This window comes from Corythoichthys intestinalis, chromosome 12, assembly GCF_030265065.1.
Source record: "Corythoichthys intestinalis isolate RoL2023-P3 chromosome 12, ASM3026506v1, whole genome shotgun sequence".
Lineage (NCBI taxonomy): Eukaryota > Metazoa > Chordata > Actinopteri > Syngnathiformes > Syngnathidae > Corythoichthys > Corythoichthys intestinalis.
The window spans coordinates 36,312,048-36,339,095 of NC_080406.1; the positions used below are offsets into that span (position 1 = coordinate 36,312,048).

Consider the following 27,048-nt stretch of genomic DNA (forward strand, 5'->3'; position numbering starts at 1 on the left):
ACAATACTGAGGGGCTGTGAGATATCAATATGGCAAGATAACAAATATTAATAAAGTTAACAAAAAAAAAAATCACATTCATGACCAATTATCGAAAACAGATCGAAAATTACGAACATTTCCGAATGTAGCCCGGAAACAGCCGAATGGGGCTGTGACATCACAGCGAGGAAACAAAAGGTCGAGGCAGGTGCCATCGTTGTTTATCGACGAGAGAGTTGCGTTCGTGTTTTATCAAAAAATCGCTAAAATGGTTCAAACCTGTCGTGCTATGTGGTGTACAAATAGCCATTTGTCGCAGTGTAGTACCCATGAGTTCCCGAATGCGAGAAAAAGAGCTGGACTACGTAGACAATGGGTAAAGTTCGTCGGTGCAAAGAGGGCTAATCTTGCAGACCCGACAGTTTTGTGTGGTGTGCATTTTACACCTAAAAGCTATTCGAACTATGGACAAATTAAATCAGGTTTTGCTAAGAAATTGCTGCTGAAAGCAGATGCGGTGCCCGCCATACACGTGCAGCCACCTAAATGTCCCGAGTGAGTACTCTTTTATAATAAAAAACATTATGCATTGCATATAGGACTGGACACGTATAAATTATCGCTTGTAAAATATATACAACAAATCCTTTAATCCCATTCATATTTGATTCTGTTGGCAGAGCGAAAACCTATGATAGCACAATAAATGATAATTATTCTATATATTACTTTATTTTGCGGTCATGGTGTATCAGCTTCACAAAAAGAAATGCAAAACAAACCATTCGGTGTTTCCCACACGATCTGTGGCCGGTGTTTCATCAGTGTGATTGCTCCCCTCAATGATCGTTTCATTAGGCTACATTGGCTTTCGTTTGGGCTCAAAATGATAGCCCGAAACACCAAAGAAAGGTTCATAACTCTCCTCGTCACTATTAGAAGAACGTTCGTTATGTCGCATTCGTCGCTGCAACTAGAAACAAAATTGTCCGCCATCATCGCTGCCATTCAGTACTTTGTCAGGACCCAAGCACTGGGCCATGTGTTTCCTAGTTGTGATGTCTCGCACACAATAGGCTAGTTTCGGGGATATCGGGCGCCAGTCGTTTTAGCTTTACAATCGATCCAAATTTCTATCATTTTCTTGGTGTTGCGATGTGTGTAATTACACGAAGTGGCATGATATGAATCCAAAAGGCATGTGTTTATGGATAAATGATGGAATATTAGCATTTCCCCAGGTGTTGTAATACTCTTTGATGTAAAACTCGCCATTGACACCTTGTGGTGTATTAAAATCACTACCTTACATAGTTAGACTGACTGTGAAGTACGGCAGCGTGGCCCTGTGACGTCACCGCCCCGCGACGTCAACAACCATGGCGAGCTACGAGTTTAGTTTTTAATTTAAAATTGTACAAAATGTATTCAAACGAAAACATTCAGAGGGGTTTTTATATCAAGTTATTATTACTCGTACTAACATTTAACTTTTAAGAACTACATGTCTTTTTATCCCTTTAAAAAAAAGTCATATATAGCATTATGCTTCCAACAATGAGGCACAATATCGTGAGGTAATGTAAGTCAGTGAATGTCTTTTGTCTTGTAAGATCACCGCATCAATTAACGAGTGTTTTGGTGGTTTGGTGAAAAAATGCAATCAGTGCTTTCAGTATTTTGACTTAAAGAGACATTTTACCCACAGGAACAGATTTTATATATGGAATAAATGTGCTAAATGTCTGATTTGAATTGTTCAATGTTTGGTGAAGGACTTCTTTCGGGGCCACAGCGCCACCCTTCATTGACTACTTGAAAGATATCCTACGTCGGTACCCAGACGGCGGACAAATTTTGAAGGTGGGTGAGTTGTATTAATCAAGGGTGAAATATGATTAGCACTTGTCATTTTTCATGTAAATTTTTGTAGTTCTGTAGAAGGGGACATGATTGATTGCTGATTGGGTTGTTTTTTTGATTCAGGAGCTGATTCAAAATGCAGATGACGCTCAAGCCACTAATGTGACTTTCATCCATGATGAGAGAAGCTATGGGACTCAAAGTCTTTGGACAGATGCTTTAGGAAAATTCCAAGGTAACCTTGATGAAGATGCTCACACTTTAATCCATTTTTTTCTGTATGACATGATGTTGCTTCCATTTTTTATGACCTTAACTTTTGATTTGCAAAAAAAAAAAAAAAAAAAAAACGTTTTTTTTTGCACAGGACCTTCTCTGTACAGCTACAACAATGCGCCATTCTCTGATGAGGATTGGGAAGGAATTCAAGCCGTCGGAAGGAGCGTCAAGCGTGATGACCCCGCCACCGTCGGGAGGTTCGGAATTGGTTTCAATTCTGTTTACCACATAACAGGTAAACCTCTTCTCAGATGTTTGGGATATACCTCCATAGATATTTTGTGGTAAGTAGACTAAAGGCACAACATATGTTTTTATTGACAGATGTTCCTAGCATATTCAGCTCTGGCTACCTTGGCTTCTTGGATCCCCAAGAAAAAATATTTGGAGAAAGACAAGGCGGATTCCGTTGGGCGTTGGATGATACGGAGCACCAAGAAGTTCTGACGAGTATCTGTGATCAGTTTCAACCATTCCGGGACATTTTAAAGCTTGTGAGCGGTCAAGAGTGGTCCAAAGTCATTACAGAAGATCAGCACTTTGAGGGGACAATTTTCAGATTCCCTTTGCGTGCAGAAGTGTCGGATATTTCCGATAATTTGTACAACGCAGATAAAGTCGTTGAGCTTTTTGAAAGCTTCATTGCAGATGCAGAATTGAGCCTGCTGTTTTTGAGAAACGTCACCACGGTGACATTGTTGCATATTGACGTCGACGGGTCTGTGAGTAAACGACTCGAAGTCAAGTCCTCAGCCTCCGCAGACGTCGTTTTGGAACCTCGAGACAACATTCCAAACGAAGGGTCGACGAGACTCAAAGTGATAACCATTGATTCCGAAGACCACATTGAAACAAAATGGCTCGTCACGACTTACACTGTAAAGGAAGGAACTACGGAAGAACTGGACATCCTTGCACAAAAGTTGAGCTTCGTCCCGCAAGTTGACTTGGCGTTCCCTTGCGGTGAGACGAGAGCCGCCAGCGGGAGCCGGCTGAGCTGCTTTCTCCCACTGCCCAACAACGAAAGTAACAAGACAGGATTGCCGGTCCAGATCAATGCCTGCTTCGGCCTCACGGATAACAGGAGACACATCAAGTGGCAGGAGGAAGATCAGCTACATGATGAACACGCCATGTGGAACGAATTGCTAATGAAAGAGGTGCTACCGCAAGCGTACAAAAAGATCATAGGAGACGCCGTTAGACATGTTCAAAAGGGTTTTCTTCCTGTGTCTTCTGTGTATGAGCTGTGGCCAGATCTCACTCGCATTCAGCATAAGGAAAAATGGCACGCCATTGCCGTAGACATCCTCCATCAGTTGTTCCTAGAAAATGGTGCCAGACTGTCCCTTGCCAGAGACGAACGAAAGTTTATCAGCCCAATGGAAGCTGTTCTCCCCTGTCAAGGCCCAATCAGGCCTGACATACAGGCTGCCATTCATACAACTTTGCTTTCCGGCGGGGAGAATCTTGTCATACTCCCAAGCAATGTTGCAACGGCCATAGAAACAGTTCACCCGCATGCCAGCATCCTAATATATGCCACGCCAGCCTTCCTCAGGGATGTTCTCCATCGTGTCGACATGAAGAACATGTCTAGAGATGACAAACTCTCTATTCTGGAGTACATTCTGAGAGATGGAGAATACAGCGAGCTCCAGGGTCTTGAGCTTCTCCCACTTAGTGATGGCTCTTTTAGAGCATTCACAGATGAAGAGGAGGACACTGCCTTGATTGACAGCGAAGAATTTCCAAGGTAATTTGAGACTGTGCTTTTGAAAAGCCGCTAATGCAAGGGTCCCCAACTTTTTTGCACCACGGACCGGTGTTAGGTCTTTTTTTTCACGGACCGGTGTTCTGACAAATTTTGCAACCCATCAAAAATTGCAAAGATACGGTTCTGCGCATGCGCGTAACGTCAAACATGGCCACAATTGTAGCGATTCCAAAGTAAACACTACAAACTTTCTTTAAAGAAAGGAATATTAACTTACGTTTGATCATGGAAGGACATGTAGAAAAGTTCTCCTCTGATACATCCTACCATGTTACACCACCACACCGCTCTCTCGCCATTAATGACTTCGCCTTGTCGTTAAGCATTAATTAAGAAGCTCGCTTCACAAAGATACGATGATGGAAATTTTGGCAAGGTTTTCAATGCTCTCGTAGCGATGTCAGGATATTCCGGAATGACTTTAATCCAGAGCCTCGATTGAGTTGTTGTTTCAAATGTACGTTTCAGGTCGCTGTCATTTGCTATCTCTACAAGCTGATCCTCCTGTTGCACAGACATGCTCGAATCACTCGGTTTATTCACAAACGGGTCACGAATCCACTCCTTCGCAGTTCATGGGTCTACGAGGTTGTAAGCTCATCTTCTGGCTCGTCAGGTGCCCTTTTTTCCGTAAAAATATATCCAAAGATGTCTGTTTTCCAGTCATATTCGCTCGTGTGGGGGCTAATTATTTCCAGGAACAAATGTGCAGCGCCCGCGGCCTTGTAATACGTTATTATCGAGGACAAGCGCCCATAGATATATTACATACACAAAACAAGATGTACTGCTTGCAGTCCAATCAGTGGATTTCTATGACGACATTCTAATCTATCCTGTAGTATTATATCTAGAGTAGACAGGGATATCGGTGTGTTAAACAGGGGCACAGGGTTAATTCGGCCAGAATGCGGTCATTAATAAATTATTATTTCTGTGCGGCCTGGTAGCAAATGTGCCACTGACTGGAACCGGTCCGCATCTTGGCAGATGGGGACCCCTGCGCTAAAGTATATAAATTTGTGCATTCACTGAGAAAATGTTCATTTTTGATTGGTTATGAAATTAAAGTTCGGGTATCGCCAGTGGTATGTAGACTCCCTCTTGCGGTATACAAAAATTGACTGAATTTGTTATTTTACCCCTTGATATCTGAATTTAGATGTTCATAAAGCATTGGAGGAATACATAAGCCTTAAATAAGGTATTAACAGAAATATATATAGAAAATACAACTAAATAATTACAAGATCCTAAAGTTAAAAAAAACAACACAATAATATAAAACAGAAATAAAAGTAACACTTTCATAAATATTTCTCCAAAGTAAAACAGAAGTAAGTTATTAACGAAATTTCCCCTTTTGTTCATTCTGTATACGTTCCCCTAAAATATTTTCTTATTTTAGTTACGTGGAAATACTCGTTTTATTCAGTTTTTTGCCCCACTGTTACACACCAGAAAAATGAAATTCAGTGTTTAAATTTTCAATTTACTGAAAAGACTAGGGTTTGACATGTCGCTCAGTCAGTGACAGCCAATAAGTTACATGTAAATTCAGGCATCAAGGGGTTAAACAACCTTTTTAACTCATCGGCTGCCATTGACAGAGATAGCTATCCGATCCGTGTGAACCTGGAGGTCTGGCTGCAATGAACAAAATCGAAAATAAAAACACTGGATCATGTTTAATAAATTGAAAAAAGAGACAATTTAATTTTTCTTATGTGTAATAGAGGGGGGGAAATAGTAAATAAAAAGCAGTATTTCTGGGAAGCCGCCATCGTAACTGGTGGTAACCATTTCAATGCTAGTATCAGTGCCAGTATTGTAGCCATTCAAATGCGAGTATCCCAGATTGCTTGCCCTTTTTTGCGATGTCAATAACATTTTTCACAAGCACAATACTTTTCTCAAGTACCTGTGCTCGTTTATGAGTAGGTATGTGCGTGGGTATAAATCTCATGTCATTTTTTGTGTGTTAAAACATGTTCTTAACTATCGGAGGTCTAATTTGCATTTTACATCTTTAAAGCGGAAGTTCAGAATATTTGACATTTTGACGGAGTGGCTAAGCTAGCGCGAATCAATGGCACCTTCCTAGCATGCCACTAAAAAAAACAATACAGATCTACGAACAGATCCAACATGGTCAACTAAATTCAAAACATAGATCATTGTTCCAAAACAACATGATACCAAACTGCGGTAATTCATTTCATTCTGCAGGACAATTTTTTTAGATGCGTTCTACAACCGCAGTAAAGAGGAGTGCTTTGGCCACTCGTGCTAACGCTGCATTCGAGGAAGGTGGGAAGTTGGACTTATCCTGCTCGAAGCGTACCAGTTGTGACCTCAAAGCGTTCCAAGCAGGGGTGAAAGTGGGCTACAACGGTCAGGAACGCAGTTCCGGTATAAGATTCAGGGCCAGAACGCAGTTCCGGTATAAGATTCAGGGCCGGAATGCTGTTCCGGTACACGGTGAATTGATTCCGAAAATATGACAGCAACTGTCAAAACGCTATGTAAAAAAAAAAAATGCTAAGCTGCCACACATGCATTTCAGCTGCAAGAAGAAAAACAATCTACCAACATCAGATTTACATACACAAGTTTTGACAACAAGCATAATAAAGTGCTTGTATAGCGTAATCAGTTTCCACCAATATTTATTATTGATTTTATTCCACGGACGGCATGGAGGTTTCCCCAGCTGCTGCAGTTATCTGAGTCTGACGATGATGAGTCACGTCAATGTGCAAATGCACGCAGCAAAGCAAAACGCCTGGACTCATTTATCTGTTCAATTGGCTGACATACTGACAAGTGATCAGCAGAGATGGTTAGCTCTGATTGATTCAAATGTGCATGTTTTCTTGAAAAGCAAAAAAAAAAAAAAAAAAAAAAAAAAAAACTTGTTAAATTGATCCGACAAAAAAAGTAAGCAATGCAACATAAAATGGATCAAATCTTTAAGAGCAACGAAAGAGTTGAGGAGGCTTATTTATCATATTTAGTTTTATTTGCTCTGATGGGGAGGTTCAGAACATCTTGGCTGTCAATGTGGATTTTGGACTTATATTTGTTCATTTATGTTAGGCTACTTATTCATTTCCTTATGATTTCAAAAAGTCAATGTTTGCGTGATCTTCAAGCTATATTCCATTTAATTCTGCATAATATAAGTCATTTGTACTTATTTTTCTGAATGTATCTTACTTATATCTTTATTATTAAAAAAAAAAATTAAGTTAAATGTTTACATTAACTTCAATTTTAATATATATCCTATGTTGTTAAGTAGTTAAAATTGAGATTTGGCATTTAGTATGTGAGGAAATGAGGGAAAATAAAAATTAGGAGATAAAGGTTGGAGTTATTGCTGTTTTTTTTAAACTTTTATTTTGCAAATCATTGAAAAAACACAATTTTGAATGAAAAATAAATAAAATTTCTGGCTCCGTGGCGACCTTTAATCGGGGAGTTCCGGCAAGAAATTCTAGCCACTTTCACCCCTGGTTCCAAGCGAATATAAACAACAAAGATGGCTGACTGCGACAAGTTGTTTTTTATTTTGGCCATCAAAAGACATTTTGACCTGCAGCAAAGCTGCCTTCTCGTAATCGATCAAATAGTGGAGGCGTTACAATGATATATTTCTAGATTGGAGTTAGGAAATTTTGACTTTCCACCTTCCTCAAATGCAGCGTCAGTCTGCTGAGTTGACTGACGGCCAGCAACATGGCAAAATGTGCATTTAGAGGCTGTGGAAAACAGAAGAAATGGGCAAAGGAAAGTTTCCACAAATTTCCCATGAAGAACGGGGAACAACATAAACTGATTACTTGCTGCTGGTTTCGACATAAAAAATCGGCGGTGAAAAAAACAAACTGTGATATCACTCCTCCCTGCTCCTCTGCAGAGCTTCTGCACATGTTGCTGTTCAAACTGCAATTATTGACATGCAATGATAAGTTTTAGTAACTTCATCCTCAAAACAAAGCCAACACTATTCATTGCATGGGTCATCGATGATTTTCATGTGTGCATATGTTGTTTTTTATTGGCATGCTAAAACAGCCCAATTGACTCGCACTAGCTTAGCCACTCCGGAGCCCTGATAATAACAAATAACTAACTACACAGAATTTGTTGAAATCCACTCCACCGACTAATGAAACCCTCACTAACTCGAAGATTAAGCCTGATGTCAAAAATCCTAAACTTTCCCTTTATAACTCAAACTGTGGTTTAAAAAAATAACTGAAATGTAAGCCTTTTTTTTCCCTGAACATTTAGTGTACTGCACTAACATACACACATTGCCATTGACCCAGTTCAATGAATGTTGACTGGGAGCGTTGGCAGCGATCATTCCTTCCCGTAAAAATGGATTTGACGTTTTTAGTCTACCACTGTCAATGGCAGCCAATGAAGTAATCCTGGCCCTGATGGTTGTACTCTTGCTGTAAAATGTTTGAGGACAACTGCGGCATTACAATGAGTGGTTCTAAAAATGTGTTTTACCGTCATTAGCGCATACTGAGAAGTGAATTCATTCTTCTTCAATAGTGATTATAATAAGTTTAATTTTCTCTGCAGAGTCCTGCTACCATTTTGCAAACACCTTTTCATACCAGAAGATCTAAGCCCAGCCTGCACTGCCCACTTGAAACAACTGGCTCGTGAAAGTAAGAAATGATTTGCCTAATTTCATATCAATCCTTTATATGGCAAGTCATTATTTAAAAAAATAGCCTCATAAATACCTGGCATCCAACATTTGTGGACTTCACATTTTTGGTCATGTAGGTCAAACTTGTACTACTATACAAAACAAAACTGTTTACGTTATGCTTTTTTCAGCAGTTCTGGCAGAAATACATTTTATATTATTTTAACTTGATTTCTTTTCATAAATACAATATGAATATAATGCAGTTGGGTTATTATAAAATACTGTATATATTTTGAAATATTTGATACATTTCTTAATCAGAATCATAACATGTATATTGCCGAAAAAAAATAAAACAGGTTGAAAATACTTACCATGAGCCAATAATCAATAAAGGTTAATACAGTGATCCCTCGTTTTTCGCGGTTAATGGGGACGAGAACCTGCCGCGATAAGTGAAAAATCACGTAGTAGCGCCCCCCCACCCCCCAATTTTTTTTTTTTTTTGTTCTTAATGTTTTTATTCAGATTTAGCATCGGAAAGAGATACATATAAGAAATGTTTTTTCACTTTTTGAAGTACATATAATTTAAAAAAAAAAAAACATTCAGTGAGGCAAATAAGTATTTAGTCAACCACTAATTGTGCAAGTTCTCCCACTTGAAAATATTAGAGAGGCCTGTAATTGTCAACTTGGGTAAACCTCAACCACCTCAACCATGAGAGACAGAATGTGGGAAAAAAACCCAGAAAATCACATTGTTAGATTTTTAAATAATTTATTTGCAAATCATGGTGGAAAATAAGTATTTGGTCTATGCCAAAAGTTCATCTCAGTACTTTGTTATGTACCCTTTGTTGGCAATAACGGAGGCCAAACGTTTTCTGTAACTCTTCACAAGCTTTTCACACACTGTTGCTGGTATTTTGGCTTATTCCTCCATGCAGATCTCCTCTAGAGCAGTGATGTTTTGGGGCTGTCGTTGGGCAACATGGACTTTCAACTCCCTCCACAGATTTTCTTTGGGGTTGAGATCTGGAGACTGACTAGGCCACTCCAGGACCTTGAAATGCTTCTTACGAAGCCACACCTTTGTTGCCCAAGCTGTGTGTTTGGGATCATTGTCATGCTGAAAGACCCAGCCACGTCTCATCTTCAATGCCCTTGCTGATGGAAGGAGATTTTCACTCAAAATCTCTCGATACATGGCCCTATTCATTCTTTCCTTTACACAGCTCAGTCGTCCTGGTCCCTTTGCGAAAAAACAGCCGCAAAGCATGATGTTTACACCCACATGCTTCACAGTGGGTATGGTATTCTTCGGATGCAATTCAGTATTGTTTCTCCTCCAAACACGAGAACCTGTGTTTCTACCAAAAAGTTGTATTTTGGTTTCATCTGACCAAAACAAATTCTCCCAGTCCTCTTCTGGAGTAGCTAAATGCTCTCAAGCAAACCGCAGATGGGCCTGGACGTGTACTTTCTTCAGCAGGGGGACACGTCTGACAGTTCAGGATTTGAGTCCCTGGCGGCGCATTGTGTTACTGATAGTAGCCTTTGTTACTGTGGTCCCAGCTCTCTGTAGGTCATTCACTAGGTCTGCCCGTGTGGTTCTGGGATTTTTGCTCACCGTTGTTGTTATCATTTTGACGCCACGGGGTGAGGTCTTGCATGGAGCCCCAGATCGAGGGAGATTAACAGTGGTCTTGTATGTCTTTCATTTTCTAATAATTGCTCCCACAGTTGATTTCTTTACACCAAGCGTTTTACCTATTGCAGATTCAGTCTTCCCAGCCTGGAGCAGGTCTGCAATTTTGTCTCTGGTGTCCTTCGACAGCTCGTTGGTCTTGGCTATAGTGGAGTTTGGAGTGTGACTGACTGACATTGTGGACAGGTGTCTTTTATACCGATATTGAGTTAAAACAGGTGCCATTAATACAGGTAACGAGTGGAGCCTCGTTAGAAGAAGTTAGACCTCTTTGACAGCCAGAAATCTTGCTTGTTTGTAGGTGACCGAATACTTATTTTCCTCTCTAATTTGGAAATAAATTCTTTAAAAATCAAACAATGTGATTTTCGTTTTTTTCCCCCACATTTTGTCTGTCATGGTTGAGGTTTACATGTTAACAATTACAGGCCTCTCTAATCTATTCAAGTAGGAGAACTTGCACAATTGGTGGGTGACTAAATACTTATTTGCCCCACTGCATATATATTGTTAAATGTGTTTTAAGCACTTCAAATTTAATAATTATGATAAGTTTTAAACATGTTAGTGTCCCACCGAATTATTTTAAACAAGAATAAAGTAGAAAAATACTTGTCTTTATTAAATGCTTCATTGAGTGAGTTCACTCAAATCCGCTTAAGCTGTTCACCTACTCACAATGAGTTGCCACAGGAACTGTTTAACAAGTTAAACGTTGATTGACGCATGCAGCGCTTTGAAGCTTCAGCTTCCAAGCATCTGTGGCAAGATCAAACATTAAACGTCTGTCAATCATCGTTAATTTTAATAAGCAACTCCATAAATTGGGGGTGGGGGGTGGGGGGGGGGGATCCTCGATGGATTGAGGGCGCGAAGTTTTAAGCAAAGGGTCACTGTACATGCCTATTAGCATCGTCTTGATCAGGTGCCTCTTCCAACAGAAATATTTCAATAAATTTATCTGAAAAATATAATCAGCAGTTACATATTAATTAGCATGTAGATATTAACGCTATCCTGATGCTATTAGTTTACTCACATTACGCAACTGTGTTGGCGCCGCCAATGACAGCAAATTAGTTAAATGAGTGCTCTTTAAAATGCATATATTTACATTTCTTATCACTCTCCACAGATTTATTCAAGATAATGGACATTGACGCCGAGGAGGTGGCAAAGTACACCAGGAGATATTTGCCGGAAGAGTGGACAGGATTGAACACAGCGCTTGTCAAGTGGGACCTCAACGAAAGTCTGCATCCGTCTTTAGATTGGCTCCAAGAATTCTGGAAATTCCTCAACAATCACTTCACAAAGTTAAATTCTTTCATTGGCATTCCATTAATACCAGTGGGCCCCTTTGATTCCAATCAATCTGTATTACTTGCGAAAATGAATGCAAACACAACTCTGGTATTCCACCAAAGGATGCAAGCCCGTTTGCCGGATAGAATAGCCGAGTTTGTGCAAAAAGTCGGCGGCACAGTGGTGTGGGGAAATAAATGGCTTAAGCATGATGACCTTGATTCTTATGTGCTGTATCCATCTGCGAGAAGTGTTGTGACCATCTTGATGAACGTTGAGTATGGCCGCCTCTTTGAAAACCTTGAGACAATGAGTCCCGAGACTCGAGAAGAGCTGAAAGATTATCTGTCGTCTCTGGATTCACTCTCGAACAGTGAGAAGGAGCTCCTCTTAAAGATGCCTCTGTTTCAAAATACAAAAGGCGTGCCTATCCCAGCGCAATCAAAAAAGGGTGTGCTCTTAGGATGCGGTCCAAAAATACCGACGGATCTTCCAATGCCAGACTCAATAGTGCTATGTACCACAGAGGCTGATCGCAGACTGTTGCGTTTGCTTAACGTTCATCTTTTGGACACAGCTGAAGCAGCTCATCTGCTAATTGACAACATTGAAGGCAAGGTATGCAGCAAGGAGGACACTACAAAGATTATGACTTGGATTTTACAGCATGGCAGCATCCTTTTCTCCCAAAACAAGACCTTGAAATGCCGTTGTCAAGAATTAAACTTCATGGAAGCAAACGGTGTCCTGAAAAAGGCCTCACATTTCCTCCATCCAAGGATTCCAATTTTCCAAGTCATTTTTGATCCCAGTTTCTTCCCACCTTCTCCATACTTGAAAAGTGAGCAGATGCTTGACACCCTAACAGATCTTGGTGTGATTAAGAGCGAAGCGGATGTGTCCCCTGAGCACTTGCTGCATGCTGCCACTGAAATAGACTCGCTGCATTTAGTCTCACAGCCTTTGAAAAGAGCTCAGTCACTCCTAAACATGCTCGATGCTCACTGTCTCTTGCCCAAGTTTTCCCAAAAACAACTTGACGTACTCAAAATGCTGAAATGGGTTCCATGTGCTAACCCTAGTAATACCACAGAGCAGATTTCTCTCTTCTGCCCAAATGAAATAAGACACACTCAGTATAAGGATGTTGTTGGCCATGTTATGCCTCTCATTGGAAGCCTGAGTGACAGAGCTAGCAACAAACTTGGTTTCAAATGCTGTCCCCCACCAAACAAAGTGATGGAAAATTTGTATTTCTTGATTGCAAGCACGGACAAAATGGAGGACCCTGACACAAATGGAGATTTCAAAAGGAAGTTGCATAGCATTTACAAATACATGCAAGATCAAATTTCCAATTTTACAACGTTGCTGGATAAAAACGCGTGTTGGCTGTGGTGCGGTGACCAGTTTGTCTCACCCGGGGATTTGGTTCTCGACTACCCACGTAATCTAGATCTGAGCTCCTGGGTGAAGAATTTGCCAAAGGAATTCCTACCATACAAGAAGCTCCTGACAGAATTTGGCATGAGATTATCTCTTACGGAGCATGATACAGTTGACATTCTCCATTCCATGATGAAAACAATTGAAGGAAAGAACCCGCCCATTGCGAGTCCCTCTGAGATCAAAGCCTCAGTAGAAATTGTCAAATGGATATGGAAGGAAAAGATGATGGTTCCGAAGGACATACCAGTGCCAGTCACCGCACAAGGGGGTCAGTACACCCTCAAATCACTGTCGACAGCCATTTTCTGTGACATGAGCAAAAAAACTTTAGAGGCTCTTCAATACAGCAATGAGCAAGTGTGTTTCCTGCATGAAGAGATTCCAAAAGCAGCTGCTGAATATCTTGACATCCAATTCCTGAGTATGCACATACTCCGACCTGAGCTTGTGGGGATCGAGCAGTGTGGACAATCTGAGCCCATAACAATGAGGATTAAAAACATTCTCAAAGAGTATGATGATGAAAGTGATCTCTTTAAAGAGCTCATCCAAAACGCGGAAGATGCTGGAGCAGGCACTTGTAAATTCTTAGTGGATTTTAGAGTACACAAAAATCCACCTGAAAATCTCATAGATCCTGGCATGATCCCGTGCCAGGGCCCTTGCCTTTGGGCATTCAATGATGAAATGTTCACCAACGAGGACTGGGAGAATATTGTGAGAGTAGGCTCTGCCTCAAAAGAAGACAAGGTGGGAAAAATTGGCAAATTTGGACTTGGGTTCAATACTGTGTATCATGTGACAGATGTTCCTTCCGTCCTAAGTGGAAGCAAACTCCTCATACTTGATCCAAACGTGACTCATCTTAAAAAGTTCATCAGAAACAAATCAAATCCTGGAATCAAGTTGGATCTCTCCAATGAGAATCTCTGTCATTGTTTTCCAGGTCAGTTTGGACCGTACGAAAACATTTTTCAATGTAGTTTCACTACACAAAGTCCTCCAGACCCTTATCAGGGTACTCTAATCAAGCTTCCTTTCCGAACTAAAGAAGAAGCTCTCATGTCAGGGATAAGTACCAAAGTATATGACAGAGAACGTATTATAACTTTACAGCGAGAGTTTACAAACAATTCTGAAATGCACATCTTGTTCCTAAAGAACATCAACACATTGTCTTTGCTAAATATCTCAAAAAAAGCAGCAACTCCTCCAAGAGATGAAGAAATAGAAACCCTCCTCAAGGTCACCAAAACTACTTTGCTTCCAATCCAGATTCCAGGAGACAGTCATTCAAGGCAGATTCAAGCTGAAATGTTATTGCTGAAATGTGGTAAAAATTGCAAGGATGTCATTGACTGCTCGACCGTCAACATTGTCCAAATAAGCAGTGAACAATCCAGCAAAAGAAAAAGCCAGTCTTGGCTCGTATACAACTGCTTCGGGACAAATCAGTCTTTAAAAATGACCCTGCAAAAGGAAAAGCAAGCCAATTTCTCCTTGCCCATTGGGGGAGTAGCTGTGCCTTTGAAAAAAGATCAAGAAAGTGTGAACTTTACCACATCGGATACCAAGCTAAATGGTCAGGCTTTCTGCTTCCTACCACTTGCTATCGACACTGGTCTCCCAGTCAATGTCAATGGAACGTTTGCTGTAACAAGCAATCGTAAAGGCTTGTGGGAAAGTGGCGTGAAACACTACTGGAACAAAGCACTTCTCCAGGATCCCATAGTAACAGCCTATGTCACATCACTTTTGGTATTAAAGAAGCTGTGGGAAAACGGGCAACTGAAAAGTTACTCCTACCACACCTTTTGGCCTGACAGGGAAAAAGTAAGTGACGCATTCAAACCGTTAGTTGATGAATTGTACGCCACCCTCGCACAGAAGGGCTCTGCCCCAGAGCTCTTCTGTGATGGAAAAAACTGGTGTTCCATGAAGAATGTCGTATTTCTACATGAAAGCATTGAAGAAGATGAAAAGTTGTATCCCCTTGTAACACAGGTCTGTCAAAAACATGTCAGGGAGCCAAACCATGTTGTTCCTCTTCCACGCTGGTTGAGAAATAGCTTCATACAGGCTGGCCTTGGAAATGTTTTGCAGGAGAAAACATGGCATTGGGAGAGATTCTTTCAAGAGGTAGTGTTTGAGAACCTTGCCACCTTGGACATTAAGACTAGAGATACTCTTTTGTTACATGCCATTGACCTTAACGCCGAGGGCATTGACCATCTATTGGCCAGGTATCCGTGCATTCCAACAAAGGATGGACACCTCCAGTATATCAAGAAACTTGTGAATCCTTCAGGCAAACTGTCTTGCCTTTTTGAAGATGAGATGGGGAGATTGCTTGAAGGCACCAAGAATGACTTTTGCTCCCCAAAGAGGATTCAACGTTTGCTTGAACATGGGATGTTAAATGACCATCTTTCACTAGAGGCTATTGCTGAGAAAGCGGAAACAATCCAAACCCTTTGGAAGACTGACAAAACAAAAGCATATAGGCATTTGAAGTGCCTTCTTGAACTCATGAAGGATCACATCTATGACACAGTCTCCTGCCACTGGAAAGCATTAAGGGAGATCCCATTTCTCCCAGCATTTTACCTCAACGTTGCAGTCTTGAGAAAGCCAGTTGACATCTTCAATGAAAGATGCGCACCACTTGTTGACAGGACACAACCTGTGCTTGACCATTCTGGCTTGAACATACATGAAACAGATCCCATTCTACAAATTCTAGGAATTTGTGACAAACCAGCACCTGACATTGTGCTCCAGCAACTGCAAAAAGCAGCTGAGCAATGTCAAGATATGGATGGATCCAAACTTCAGAAGATTGCCTATGAATGCTACAGTTTTTTGGATAGATGTGTCTGTGACTCAGAAATTTCTGAATTCGTTACAAAGACGGCCAATTCATTTCCATTTATCTTTAATGGCAAAACATTTGTCAAGGTGGACCGTGTGGCTCTTAAAGGGCAGCAATTGGAAGCAAAGCCCTATCTCCATGTGCTTCCACCCGCATTTGCTTGTTTTAGGAATCTCTGGGAGAGTATAGGTGTTAAAGACACGTTTACTCTGCCGCAATTTCTTAATGTTCTTCAGGAAGTCAAGTTAAAACATGGTGACGAACCTTTGTCAAATGATGATCTCAAACTGTGTCTCATGATTTTATACAGAGGCATATATAGTACCAGTGAGACCCCTACAAAAGACTGCCTCATTCCCAATGAACATGGGGTTTTGGAACCTGCCTCCCAGCTTGTCTTTAATGACAGTCCATGGATGCCAGTTAGTAAGGATCTAACTCTTTGCCACAAGGATATCTCACGTGCTATGGCACTCCATTTTGGAATCACAACAACCAGGCACCATAGTCTGGAAAGGTATGCAATTAAAAATCCCTCACCGTATTCCTTCCCGTTTGAGCAAAAGGAGGACCTCACTGTCAGGATCAAAAATATAATTTCTGCTTATCCGTCAAAGAAGGATATCCTCAAAGAGCTCATCCAAAATGCTGATGATGCAGACGCAACAGAGATCCACTTTGTTTGGGACGGACGACAACATGGCACTGAGAAAACCTTTGGCGACAAATGGAACAAGCTACAAGGCCCAGCACTCTGTGTATATAACAACAGTGTGTTTTCAGACGCAGACCTGATTGGCATTCAGCAGCTGGGAACAGGAGGAAAGCGCCATAATCCAGATAAGATTGGAAAATATGGACTTGGATTCAATGCTGTTTTTCATCTGACTGACTGTCCCTCAATTCTCACTGGGGATGACAGACTGTGCATTTCAGATCCCAATAAAATTTACATTGAAAGCCACAGCGAGCATGTGGGTGCGGGCATTGGCTATGAACTAGATGACACTTTCAAGGAGATGTACGAGGATGCTTACAAATCCTATCTTCCGGACAAGTATTCCCTTAAAGATGGAACCATGATTAGGTTGCCTCTAAGAACTCCTTCCATGGCAGAGACCTCAAAAATATCGCAACAGAAAGTTAGTGAGCGTGACATCAAAGAGCTGTGCTCCGCCCTCTCTGAGGACCTCGAAGGGCTCATTCTCTTCCTGAAAAATATCCGAAAAATTGAGGTCTTTCAAATCAATAATGACTCTGATGAAATGACAAAAATCTTTTCAGTACAAAAAAATCCACGACTAGCAGAAGAAGATGTTACAGTTGATGTCTCAGTCTTAAATGGAGTATTTTATAAAACCATTATTTCAACTTCAGACAAAAGACGGAGTGAATGGATCATTGCAGAGCAGTTCGACACATCCCATTCCGCTGCAGGAGAAGGAAAATCCACACAAGCAATGATAGCAGCACGAGTAAAGGCAAAAGGACAATCCAGTGATTTCAAAGGAGAAGCCTTTTGTATGCTTCCTCTACCAGGTACCACTGGTCTACCTGTGCACATCAATGCAGACTTTGAGGTTGACTCAGCTAGGAGAAGCCTTTGGAAACAAGATGGCTTATGTCTGAAAACAGACTGGAACGAATCCTTGAAAAACAAGGTCATTGCACCACTCTACGCTGATCTTCTTTATTACATCAGCCGAACCATTTCGGTGAAGACAGCCAGTAGGAAAGAACTGGACACATGTTTTACTAACTCATACTTGCATTTTTGGCCAACAGTGTCAGAAAATGTGGATCAGGAATGGCATGAAATGATACATGAGGTGTACAGATCAATCAGCAAAAGAAGACTTAATGTTATTCCAGTTTTAAGGCGCACAACACAAGTAACTAATAAAAAGCCATTAATCACGATCACAAAGTACTCTATTGACTGGCGGGATGCAAAAGTAACCTCACCATTGACCGAACCTTATATGGAATCACCCAGTACGGAGATAAACGACATTTTGATGAAACTCGGCATGGATTTGGTTCCCATCTTCAAGGACATGAAGAGGATATGGGACAGCTTCAAAACTGCTGGCGTTGACGTAAAAGATGTGAATCCTCCAAGTGTGCGGACTTTCTTAAAAACAAAGCCTGTTCACAATCCAGAACAAACGAGAGATGGGTTACCGCTTCCAATAACTGACACATTAATCAAAAATCCAAAAATCTGCTCAGAGCTTCTGCAGTTCTGCCTAAGTGATATTTCCCAGGAAAAGATCACAGATGATCCAACTCTACTCAACGGACTTCCTCTTCTTCTCACAGCTGATGAAGTTTTGAGGGTGTTTGACGTGAAAGCACCAAAGATGATAACCATATACACTAAACTTTTCTCTGGTTATGAGCACAATTTTGTGCATTATCAGACTAACTGTGAGCATTTGAAGAAGCTGGAAGCCCTGAGCCTCGCCAGCAAATTAACAGTTTTTGACGCTTACAACTGGCTGAAGGTCTTAATTAACCAGAATCTAGCAAAGTGTGAGCTTGACCCACTGTGTGGTCTTTATGTTCCAACTGAGGAAATGCTAGCCTGGCTGAAATTGCTGTGGAGATTTTTATCAAGCCATATTAAAATCAAAAGTGGTGAAAGTAAAATTGAAACCAAGAGTGGTGATAAAGATCTGATGTTCAGTGATTTTAAGGAGCTCTTCAGTGATTTCCCCATTTTGCCTGTCGTGTGCCCGAGGTCAAAAAAGCACCTCCTTAAAAAAATTAAAGACATGCCCAGCGTCATTCCCTATAACCTGGACAATGATATATCAGGACTCTTGTCCAAACTTGGATTCATGACGCGTCACAACGTTTTTTTCACAGATTGTGACCAACAAAGATTATCCTTTTTACTACCGGAACTCATGAATGTGAGAAATAAAAGTTCTGTGCTTGACCAAGTCGTCAAGGTAAACCACTCAGAATTTTCCCGGCTATCTTCTGCTGACATGAAAGAACTTCAAAACTACCTGCAATCTGGAGAGTCCATAAAGTGTCCCACATATCAGAAAAAGCTCCGGTCATTGCCAATATTTGAAACAATAGAAGGCAATCACGTTAGGATTGACGACCATCAAGTTGTTTACATCCTCGATATGAGCACACAGTCATTGCTTAAATTTCCAGACTTGTTTAAACCTCCCGAGAACAACAGCATTTTTCTCAAATGCAGTCATGAGAACAACAGTGTGTCTCAAACTTTGAACATTGAGACCTTGGATGATCTGCAGTATTTCATGAAGATCCTTCTGCCTGTTGTGCACAAACTCAGCCAACATCAGAAGATTCAGTGCCTAAAGCTGTTAGTGTCACTGCAAAATCACGACTGTTATGATCAGCATAAATCCAACATAATTTCCAAACTAAAGAACGTGCCAATGATTGTTAATGCTAACGGCCAGGTGAATCCTGCCTCCTACTACTTTGATGACAAAGTTGCCTTGTATCAGGCAATGTTACCTCCAGAAATGTTTGTCCCTCAGGTAGTTTGGACTGAATTGAGTGAAGGAAAACAAGGAAAACTCCAACTGGCACAGCAGTTACTCAAGGAACTTGGAATGAAGCATGTTGTGTCAAAAAACGATATCGTAGACTTCGCAAAGAAGTTAGCGTCCGAAGCTGAGTTAAAAGGTCACTCCAAGGAGCTGGAAGAGAAATCCAGCTTTGTTTTCGAAGAAGCCTTGAGAATTGCAGGAGATGAGGAAACAATGCTGGAGAGCATCACCAACATTAAGTTCATTTTCCCTGTCAAAGTCAAAAAGCAACTGTACGATTACCATTTGCCATTTGCACAAGAGACCACTGCTGTTCAAATCAACGGTTCTTTAATTGACAACATTGACTTCAATCAAGAATTAATTTGGTCTTCAATGCCAATCATTCACGTTAAAGGAAGTAATCAGTTGCCTCTGGATAGGCTTAAGCAAGCAGGAGCTCATTACCAACCACCTACACATTGCGTTGCCAAGAACATTGTCAACATCTTCCAGTCACCCTGTGACACCGACGCTAAGATCAAAACCCGCGCCACGGTATTTCGACGTTCTTATGCCTACTTGCAAAACAACAATTTCAACAGGCGATGGCTGGCAGGTCTTCCAATTGTGCTGGTTGAGAAAGACACAAAATTGGTGAGAGCAGACGAAGTTGTTTTTTCACTCCCCGATGAAAATGACTTCAGGCCGTACTTGTACCGTATTTCACTAACAGACCTTGAGTATGTCCGATTCTTCGAGAACATTGGTGTGAACAAAAAACCAACTGCACCACAGTACTGTAATGTTCTGGCAGCAGTTAACGCAGATTCCAGTGCTAAATCCCAACTAAACCAAAACCAGCGAAAAACGGTTCAGCGTGCCGTGCAGCATTTGTTTCTGTTACTAGAAAACGCCAAGCAGTCTCTAATGGACAGTGTAGAGACTCTTTACCTTCCTGCTGTAGATGGAAAACTCTACCCATCATGTGATCTGTACTTCAACAACACGACATTTGACCCCCAACGGTTGGAAGAGTCTCTAGACAAAGAGTTCATTTTGCTTGAGAAACTATCCTCGTGTCATCTGGGCACAGACATCTATGAACTTTCTCAACTGCTGCAATTGCTGCCTCAGAGACTCCAACCTAAAATGTTATCACACGTCACTGAAGAAAAAGTCGTACAATCGCAAATGCAACTTTGTGAGGTTAGTCCGGCCTGTGAATTTCTTGACTGGTTTAATAAACACCTGAACTCAGCTGCATTCTTACATGGACTGATATGTCTTTTGAGAGAGCAGTCAAACGGGAAAACAACTCCAAAGGAGGCTGCAGACATATGTAAGAAAATATTTGGCAGCATAAAGATCGTGTGCTGTACGAGCCTGACAACAGAGCTGCGGCTGAAAGATCGAGCTCTGAAGAACACAGACCGTGAGACGGATGTATTTGTCGAAAAAGTTGAAAGTGGTTGCGTCTTTTATCTGAAACACAATGACACCATAGTCCCAAAAGTCATAAGTGCAGTGAACATGACTTTGACAAAAGAGATCACGTCTCTATTAGGTAACAGAATTTTGTCAAAGCATCTTCTCATCCTCGGACAGCTGCTCATGTGTGACGACCTACAAGATGTTCGTAAAACTCTGGCCAAGAATGACATTCACGACAGTGCTGAGGTTTGGTCCGCCAGCCAAGAGGCCCCAAAAGGAGAGATACCAGAAGAGTGGCTTGATTCCTTAGACATGAACGTCCTCAACAACTTTGAAGAGGGAGAATACGTAGGATACTGCATAAACGACAAATATGTTTATGGAGTAATTGTGGAGGAAATACCTGGACAATCGGGACCGTACTCAAAGAGATACAAAATAAGAATTGGCGAAGACGAGACCATCGAAGTCAGTAGTGTGGATCTGTATCAGTTCAAATCTGAAAGCGTGGCCAAGCCCGAGTTAGTCTCACCCATAGAAGACAACGATTTGAATTCACAAGAAACGACACCACAATACACTTCAATTAGCTCAATAGCAAGAGGCTTACCGGCAACTTACGAAGAGGCAGTGAAGGAAATTGACCAAAGCTTGGAAGAGATCTGGAGTCTTCCTCAGGAGGAGAGGTTGAAACCCAGCAAGCGACTGTACCTCAAATGGCATCACGACAAAAACCCTCAGTGTTACTATGCAACAGAAGTGGTTACGTATGTGAGAAGTAGAAATTGCTTTTCATTTGGAGATTTCTACCAGCAATGGGATGAGGAGGCTCAGCGCCACAGAAGTGGCCGGGAACGTGTTTTCCGACAATACCATTCCTACAACTTCTGGGAGCACAATGAATTTATCCCGAGGCCTAACGCAGAGGAGGCGCGGCGCTGGTATCGGCAGGCTCGCTGCGATCTCAATGCGGCGCACAGTGAAAGCAACGGGAGCGCGGAATGGTGTCTGTTCAAAATCCACCAGGCGGTGGGAAAGTCCCTCGTAGCCATCGAGTACAAAACAAACGGCCGGAGTCTCAATGGTACAATTGTAAACATGTCTGGGAAAGTCTCGCGCTACAGCCCCCTGCTAAGTGTCCTTCCTCGAAGCATTGCCAATCTGCAGGCCTTGGGCGTGGATGGTAAAAAGACCCAATACCCCAACTGCCTTCCTTTCCCCAGCATTCCAAATGAATGCTTCTGTTCGGCTGATGTAGGTGCAGCGCTCGAAATAGCTACTGAGCTTCTCGCTGTGGTAAAAGCATATGTGAAATAAATCACTAGAATGAACTGTACCGTCTTAAACACCAGTTTTTGTTTTTCAATTCAGTGGACCAATCCCATTACCCTTTAATACAGTCGGGTTTGATAGCATTCTTTCATCTTTTTTATATGACTACAGTAATGTTGTTATGCTTTACTCTTCAAATATGTCACCCTTAGGTTATAAACAGTAGATATTACGTGACTGTCATTTACATTAGCATGCATTTACTGGTTATGCTTAAGTCACAAATGCTAAAATTATATGCCACACTGTTCAAATATTGAAAATTTTGTGAAAAATGACCAAAATAAATCATTCTTACATTAATATTGTCTTTTTTTTGTGGAGAGTTTCCCTAAACATTGTGATTGACAAACAACCATGTTAAGTTAAAATCATTATTTTATTCATTAAGAAATAGTGTTATGAAAATAATGACACCTTATCGTATATCAGACAAAATGTATTTCCACGTTATACAACATGTATCTCATCACCTGAGCAGAAGGGTCGTCTGCTACTTTGCTAGCTTCCTGTATGTTCGTCCTATAAAAAACACTTTGTATCCTTTCCTCGAATTGGGATTTTGTTGTGGACATATTTACATATTCGTTCAGTTTGTGTTACATCTCCCCGTGTTGATTAGCCATTTACGTCAAACTTGTACATACTTGGCGCATGCTCGAGGCCTTTTCGAAGTCACAGCAGCAACAAAGGAATTTTTACAAAGAGGCAGAAGGAGGCACATGCAACGTGACAATCGCTCGACCTTCATGGCACTGAAAACAAAGGCTGTGAAAATTGTGCATCAAACTGCCTTTCACAAAACAACACACATCGCAGTTGGTAGTAAAAAACAAAAGTACACTACTTGGAAAATGTTCAGGATTTAGAAAATGCTGCTTAGTCCAAATGAATTGGATGCCTAGAACCGTCAACAGATGCCAAAAAGTTAATATATAATGCTGTTTCAACAGTAGCCCATTTCCTTAGTTAGTGTTAAACACAAAAAATAACACCGCAGCCATTTAATGTCAATCCCAACCACCGGGGCCCGGTATACTGTAGGTCCGTGGCGCCTTTGCTACCGAGCTGCAGAGAAATAAATAAATTTGTTAACGACCGCAATCTGGCTTGTGCCTCTCGACTAATTCTAGTAGAGATTTGCTTGCATCGCCCTCTAGTGGTTGGTCGCCATTACTGAGGTGTTTGCACATCTACAGCAGCCCAGTGTCAATGTAAACTGTAACGTTAGCTACTGTTGGCTGTGTGCTGCAGGCGGTGACGGCTTTGGACAGCTTTTTGACGGGAAAAATTGTGCCTGCGACCAAGGATATTTGCTGAAAAGTTTTAGGAGAGGCCGCTGTTAAAAAAATATGGTGAGTTACATTTTTCCTGCACTTAATGTTACTTTTTAGCCCAGTTGTAGCCCGGATTTACGGAGGAAAGGCGGGCAACTTGGGACACGCATTTCATTGGCTAAAAAGGTAAAAAAAAATGGCTGCCCACGTGTCGGGTGGCCACCTGGAACTACTTATTTTCACAATGACATAAAAATGAAATTGTTATAGATTTTTTTCCGTTGGGATGGACATGAAATTTCCCCCCTCTAATGTAATTTCATATTGGCTGCAGTCAGTGGCAATGAATGAGTAAATTTCATCCTGAAATATCACCACAAAACATGAAATCCTGAACCATTTGCACGTAGTGTAATGCATATAGTTTTGCATGTAGTGGCTGACTGAGGATCAAGTATGCTCACATTTGCATGATTGTACACTGCTGGCCAAAAGTGTTGGCACCCCTGCAATTCTGTCAGATAATGCTCAATTTCTCCCAGACAATGAATGCAATTACAAATGCTTTGGTAGTAATATCTTCATTTATTGTGCTTGCAATGAAAAAATACAAAAGAGAATGGAGAAAAAAAAAATGAAATCATTATCATTTAACACAAAACTCCAAAAATGGGCCGGACATTAATATGGACACCCTCAGCCTAATACTTGGTAGCACAACCTTTAGACAAAATAACTGCGAACAACCGCTTCCGGTATCCATCAATTATTACCTGGGTCTTTCCGAAGTTGTTAGTTGATGTTAGTTTCTTACAATGCTCTGCTGGAATTTTAGACCATTCTTCTTTGGCCAACTGCTCCAGGTCTCTGAGATTTGAAGGGTGCCTTTTCAGATCTCTCCACAGGTGTTCTATGGGATTCAGGTCTGGACTCATTGCTGGCCACTTTAGAAGTCTCCAATGCTTTCTCTCAAACCGTTTTCTAGTGCTTTTTGAAGTGTGTAATGGGTCATTGTCCTACTGGAAGACCCATGACCTGTGAATGAGACCCAGCTTTCTCACACTGGGTCCTACAGTAACAGGGTCCTGCTGCAAAATTAGTTGGTAGTCTTCAGACTTCATAATGCCATCGGTCAAGCAGTCAAGTACCAGAGGCAGCAAAGCAACCCCAAAACATCGGGAACCTCCCCCACGTTTGACTGTGGGGACCGTGTTCTCTTCTTTGAAGGCCTAGTTTTTCCCCCCTGTAAACTCTTATCTTGATGCCTTTCCCAAAAAGCTCTACTTTTGTCTCATCTGATCAGGGAACATTCTTCCAAAACGTTTTTGCTTTCTTAGGTAAGTTTTGGCAAACTCCAGCCTGGCTTTTTTATTCCTCTGGGTCAGAAGTGGGGTTTTCCTGGGTATCCTACCATGGAGTCCCTTTTCATTCAGACGCCGACTGATAGTATGGCTTGACACTGTTGTACCCTCGGACTGCAGGACAGCTTGAACTTGTTTGGATGTTAGTCAAGGTTCTTTATCCACCATCCGCACAATCTTTCGTTGAAATCTCTCATTTTCTTTTACGTCTACATATAGAGGGGTTAGCCACAGTACCATGGGGGTTAACACTTATTGATGACACTGCGCACGGTAGACACAGGAAAATTCAGGTTTTTGGAGATGGACTTGTAGCCTTGAGATTGCCCATGCTCCCTCACAATTTTGCTTCTCAAGTCCTCAGACAGTTATTTGGTGTTCTTTTCTCCATGCTCAATGTAGTATACGTGAGGACGCAGGACAGAGGTTGAGTCAACTTTAATCCATTTTAACTGACTGCAAGTGTGATTTAGTTATTGCCACCTCCTGTTATGTGCCAAATGTAAGTAAAAGGTTCTGTTATTTACATCAATTAGATAAGCATCACATGATTTTTCAAAGGGTGCCAATACTTTTGTCCGGCCCATTTTTGGAGTTTTGCGTAAAATAATAATGATTGAATTTTTTTCCCATTCTCTTTTGTGTTTCTTCATTGCAAACAAAATAAATAAAGATATAACTACCAAAGCATTTGTACTTGCAATCATTTTCTGGGATGAATTGAGCATTATCTGACAGAATTGCAGGGGTGCCAATACTTTTGGCCAGCAGTGTAGGTGCCACAGGGGCAAGCGTTAAATACAGAGGGTCCTCATACATAGAAAATTTCAAGGTTCAAAATGAGAAGCGAAGAAAGAATAAGGTCACGAGGGGAATGGAGGCCTGCTCATTTGCTGCCAGAAAACCAAGAACCCCCTGTATTTCTTTTCTGCATACGTCGTCCTCGCTAAACTGGACAAAATCAAATTCAAGCAGAACTGGGGGAGAAGAAACACTTCAGGCATGGCTGGTCCTTGCCATCTGGACACTGCGTCATTCCAAAGCCACATACTTTTTTTTTTTTTTTTTTTTTACATCAGTCATATTGCATTGAGTGTACAATAAAAAGGAACAAACAAAACTATATCACACAGATTTGAGTGAGACCACATCTGTCACAGGGATGGGCATAACACACAAGGTATTTATTCCTAAGAATTCAGGCAAAAGTGGAGTGTGCGGTAGTGCTGTTGATCCATTCTCAACTACTTTGCATCCTGAAGAAGGGAAAAACTTATGTTGAGCTAGGCCTCCGCTATGGCACAACTCCAGGCAGCGTTAGTCTGTGAAAAACTGGCATGGAAACAGCAGCAGAACATTCCGAGTCATACTCTCCTATCCCAATACAAATAAAAGAAAATGTAGTTAAATGCCCATCCCTACGTTAAACTCTTTCCTCATTGCAATTGTCGGTGATAGACGCCCATTTCATTTTAAATTGAAGAGTGGTGCTAATGGATTGGACGTCTACTCGTGAAATGAGCCACGATTGGACGTCTGTCACCTTCAAAGGCAGCTGATGAGTCAAACACAAAAGTCTACATACTGCTGTTACAGAGCCTGAATTTGGTGATAAATTCAACCTTAATAGATCTTTTCATATAATTTTCACCATTAGCTCAATGCTACTGAAACATAACTCTTCACTGACTGCGATTCAGCCTGGTTTGCTGGAGGAGTGTTTTTACTTCCCCTCCTTAAAAAATAAGAAGTGTTGTTACAGTTCATATACCGGCATTCAACAGGGGTGTGTAGACTTTTTTCTCCACTGTACCTGGCAGACAAAACCCTAAACAATCCCACGCAACATTGTCGCCAGTGTTCTGTTAACTAATGAATGCAACCGTTGTGGTTGCGGCGTCATCCACGCTTGGGTCTTGAGGAATCACTGGCTTCACATGTTGTATGCAACATAAATCGGGTCCAGTTGGTCGGCTAAGAATCCGTCCCGCAGGTGCATGCGTTGCTTTTCCCCTCTGGAATTAATGGGGATGACGCCGGGGTCAACCACCACCACCACGCCCACGATGAGGTAGTGCTCCTCCAGCACCACGTTGGTGACAAGAGCTACCAGGTCCAGGGCCTCTTGCTCGGAGCCCTCCAGCTCCACCACCACCACTAGCAGGTTGGTCCAAGTGAACACAGCGCTTTCACACATAAGATTGGAAA

General features: G+C 41.4%; 2 protein-coding genes across 7 annotated transcripts in view; one reads left to right on the forward strand and one right to left on the reverse strand.

Moving 5' to 3' along the window:
- Positions 1 to 25,911, forward strand: part of sacs2 (sacsin molecular chaperone 2) — a 36,949-nt gene extending 11,038 nt beyond the window's left edge. For all 3 annotated transcript variants that reach the window (XM_057851731.1, XM_057851732.1, XM_057851734.1), the window contains 6 exons: positions 1,758 to 1,845; positions 1,969 to 2,080; positions 2,213 to 2,359; positions 2,449 to 3,880; positions 8,504 to 8,592; positions 11,425 to 25,911. In XM_057851731.1, the coding sequence (XP_057707714.1) occupies positions 1,758 to 1,845; positions 1,969 to 2,080; positions 2,213 to 2,359; positions 2,449 to 3,880; positions 8,504 to 8,592; positions 11,425 to 22,187 (12,631 nt within the window). In that variant the 3' untranslated portion in view covers positions 22,188 to 25,911. The remainder of the gene's footprint in view (positions 1 to 1,757; positions 1,846 to 1,968; positions 2,081 to 2,212; positions 2,360 to 2,448; positions 3,881 to 8,503; positions 8,593 to 11,424) is intronic.
- Positions 22,563 to 27,048, reverse strand: part of dip2a (disco-interacting protein 2 homolog A) — a 100,528-nt gene continuing 96,042 nt past the window's right edge. For all 4 annotated transcript variants that reach the window (XM_057851735.1, XM_057851736.1, XM_057851737.1 and 1 more), the window contains one exon: positions 22,563 to 27,026. In XM_057851735.1, coding sequence (XP_057707718.1) covers positions 26,774 to 27,026 — 253 coding nt within the window. In that variant the 3' untranslated portion in view covers positions 22,563 to 26,773. The remainder of the gene's footprint in view (positions 27,027 to 27,048) is intronic.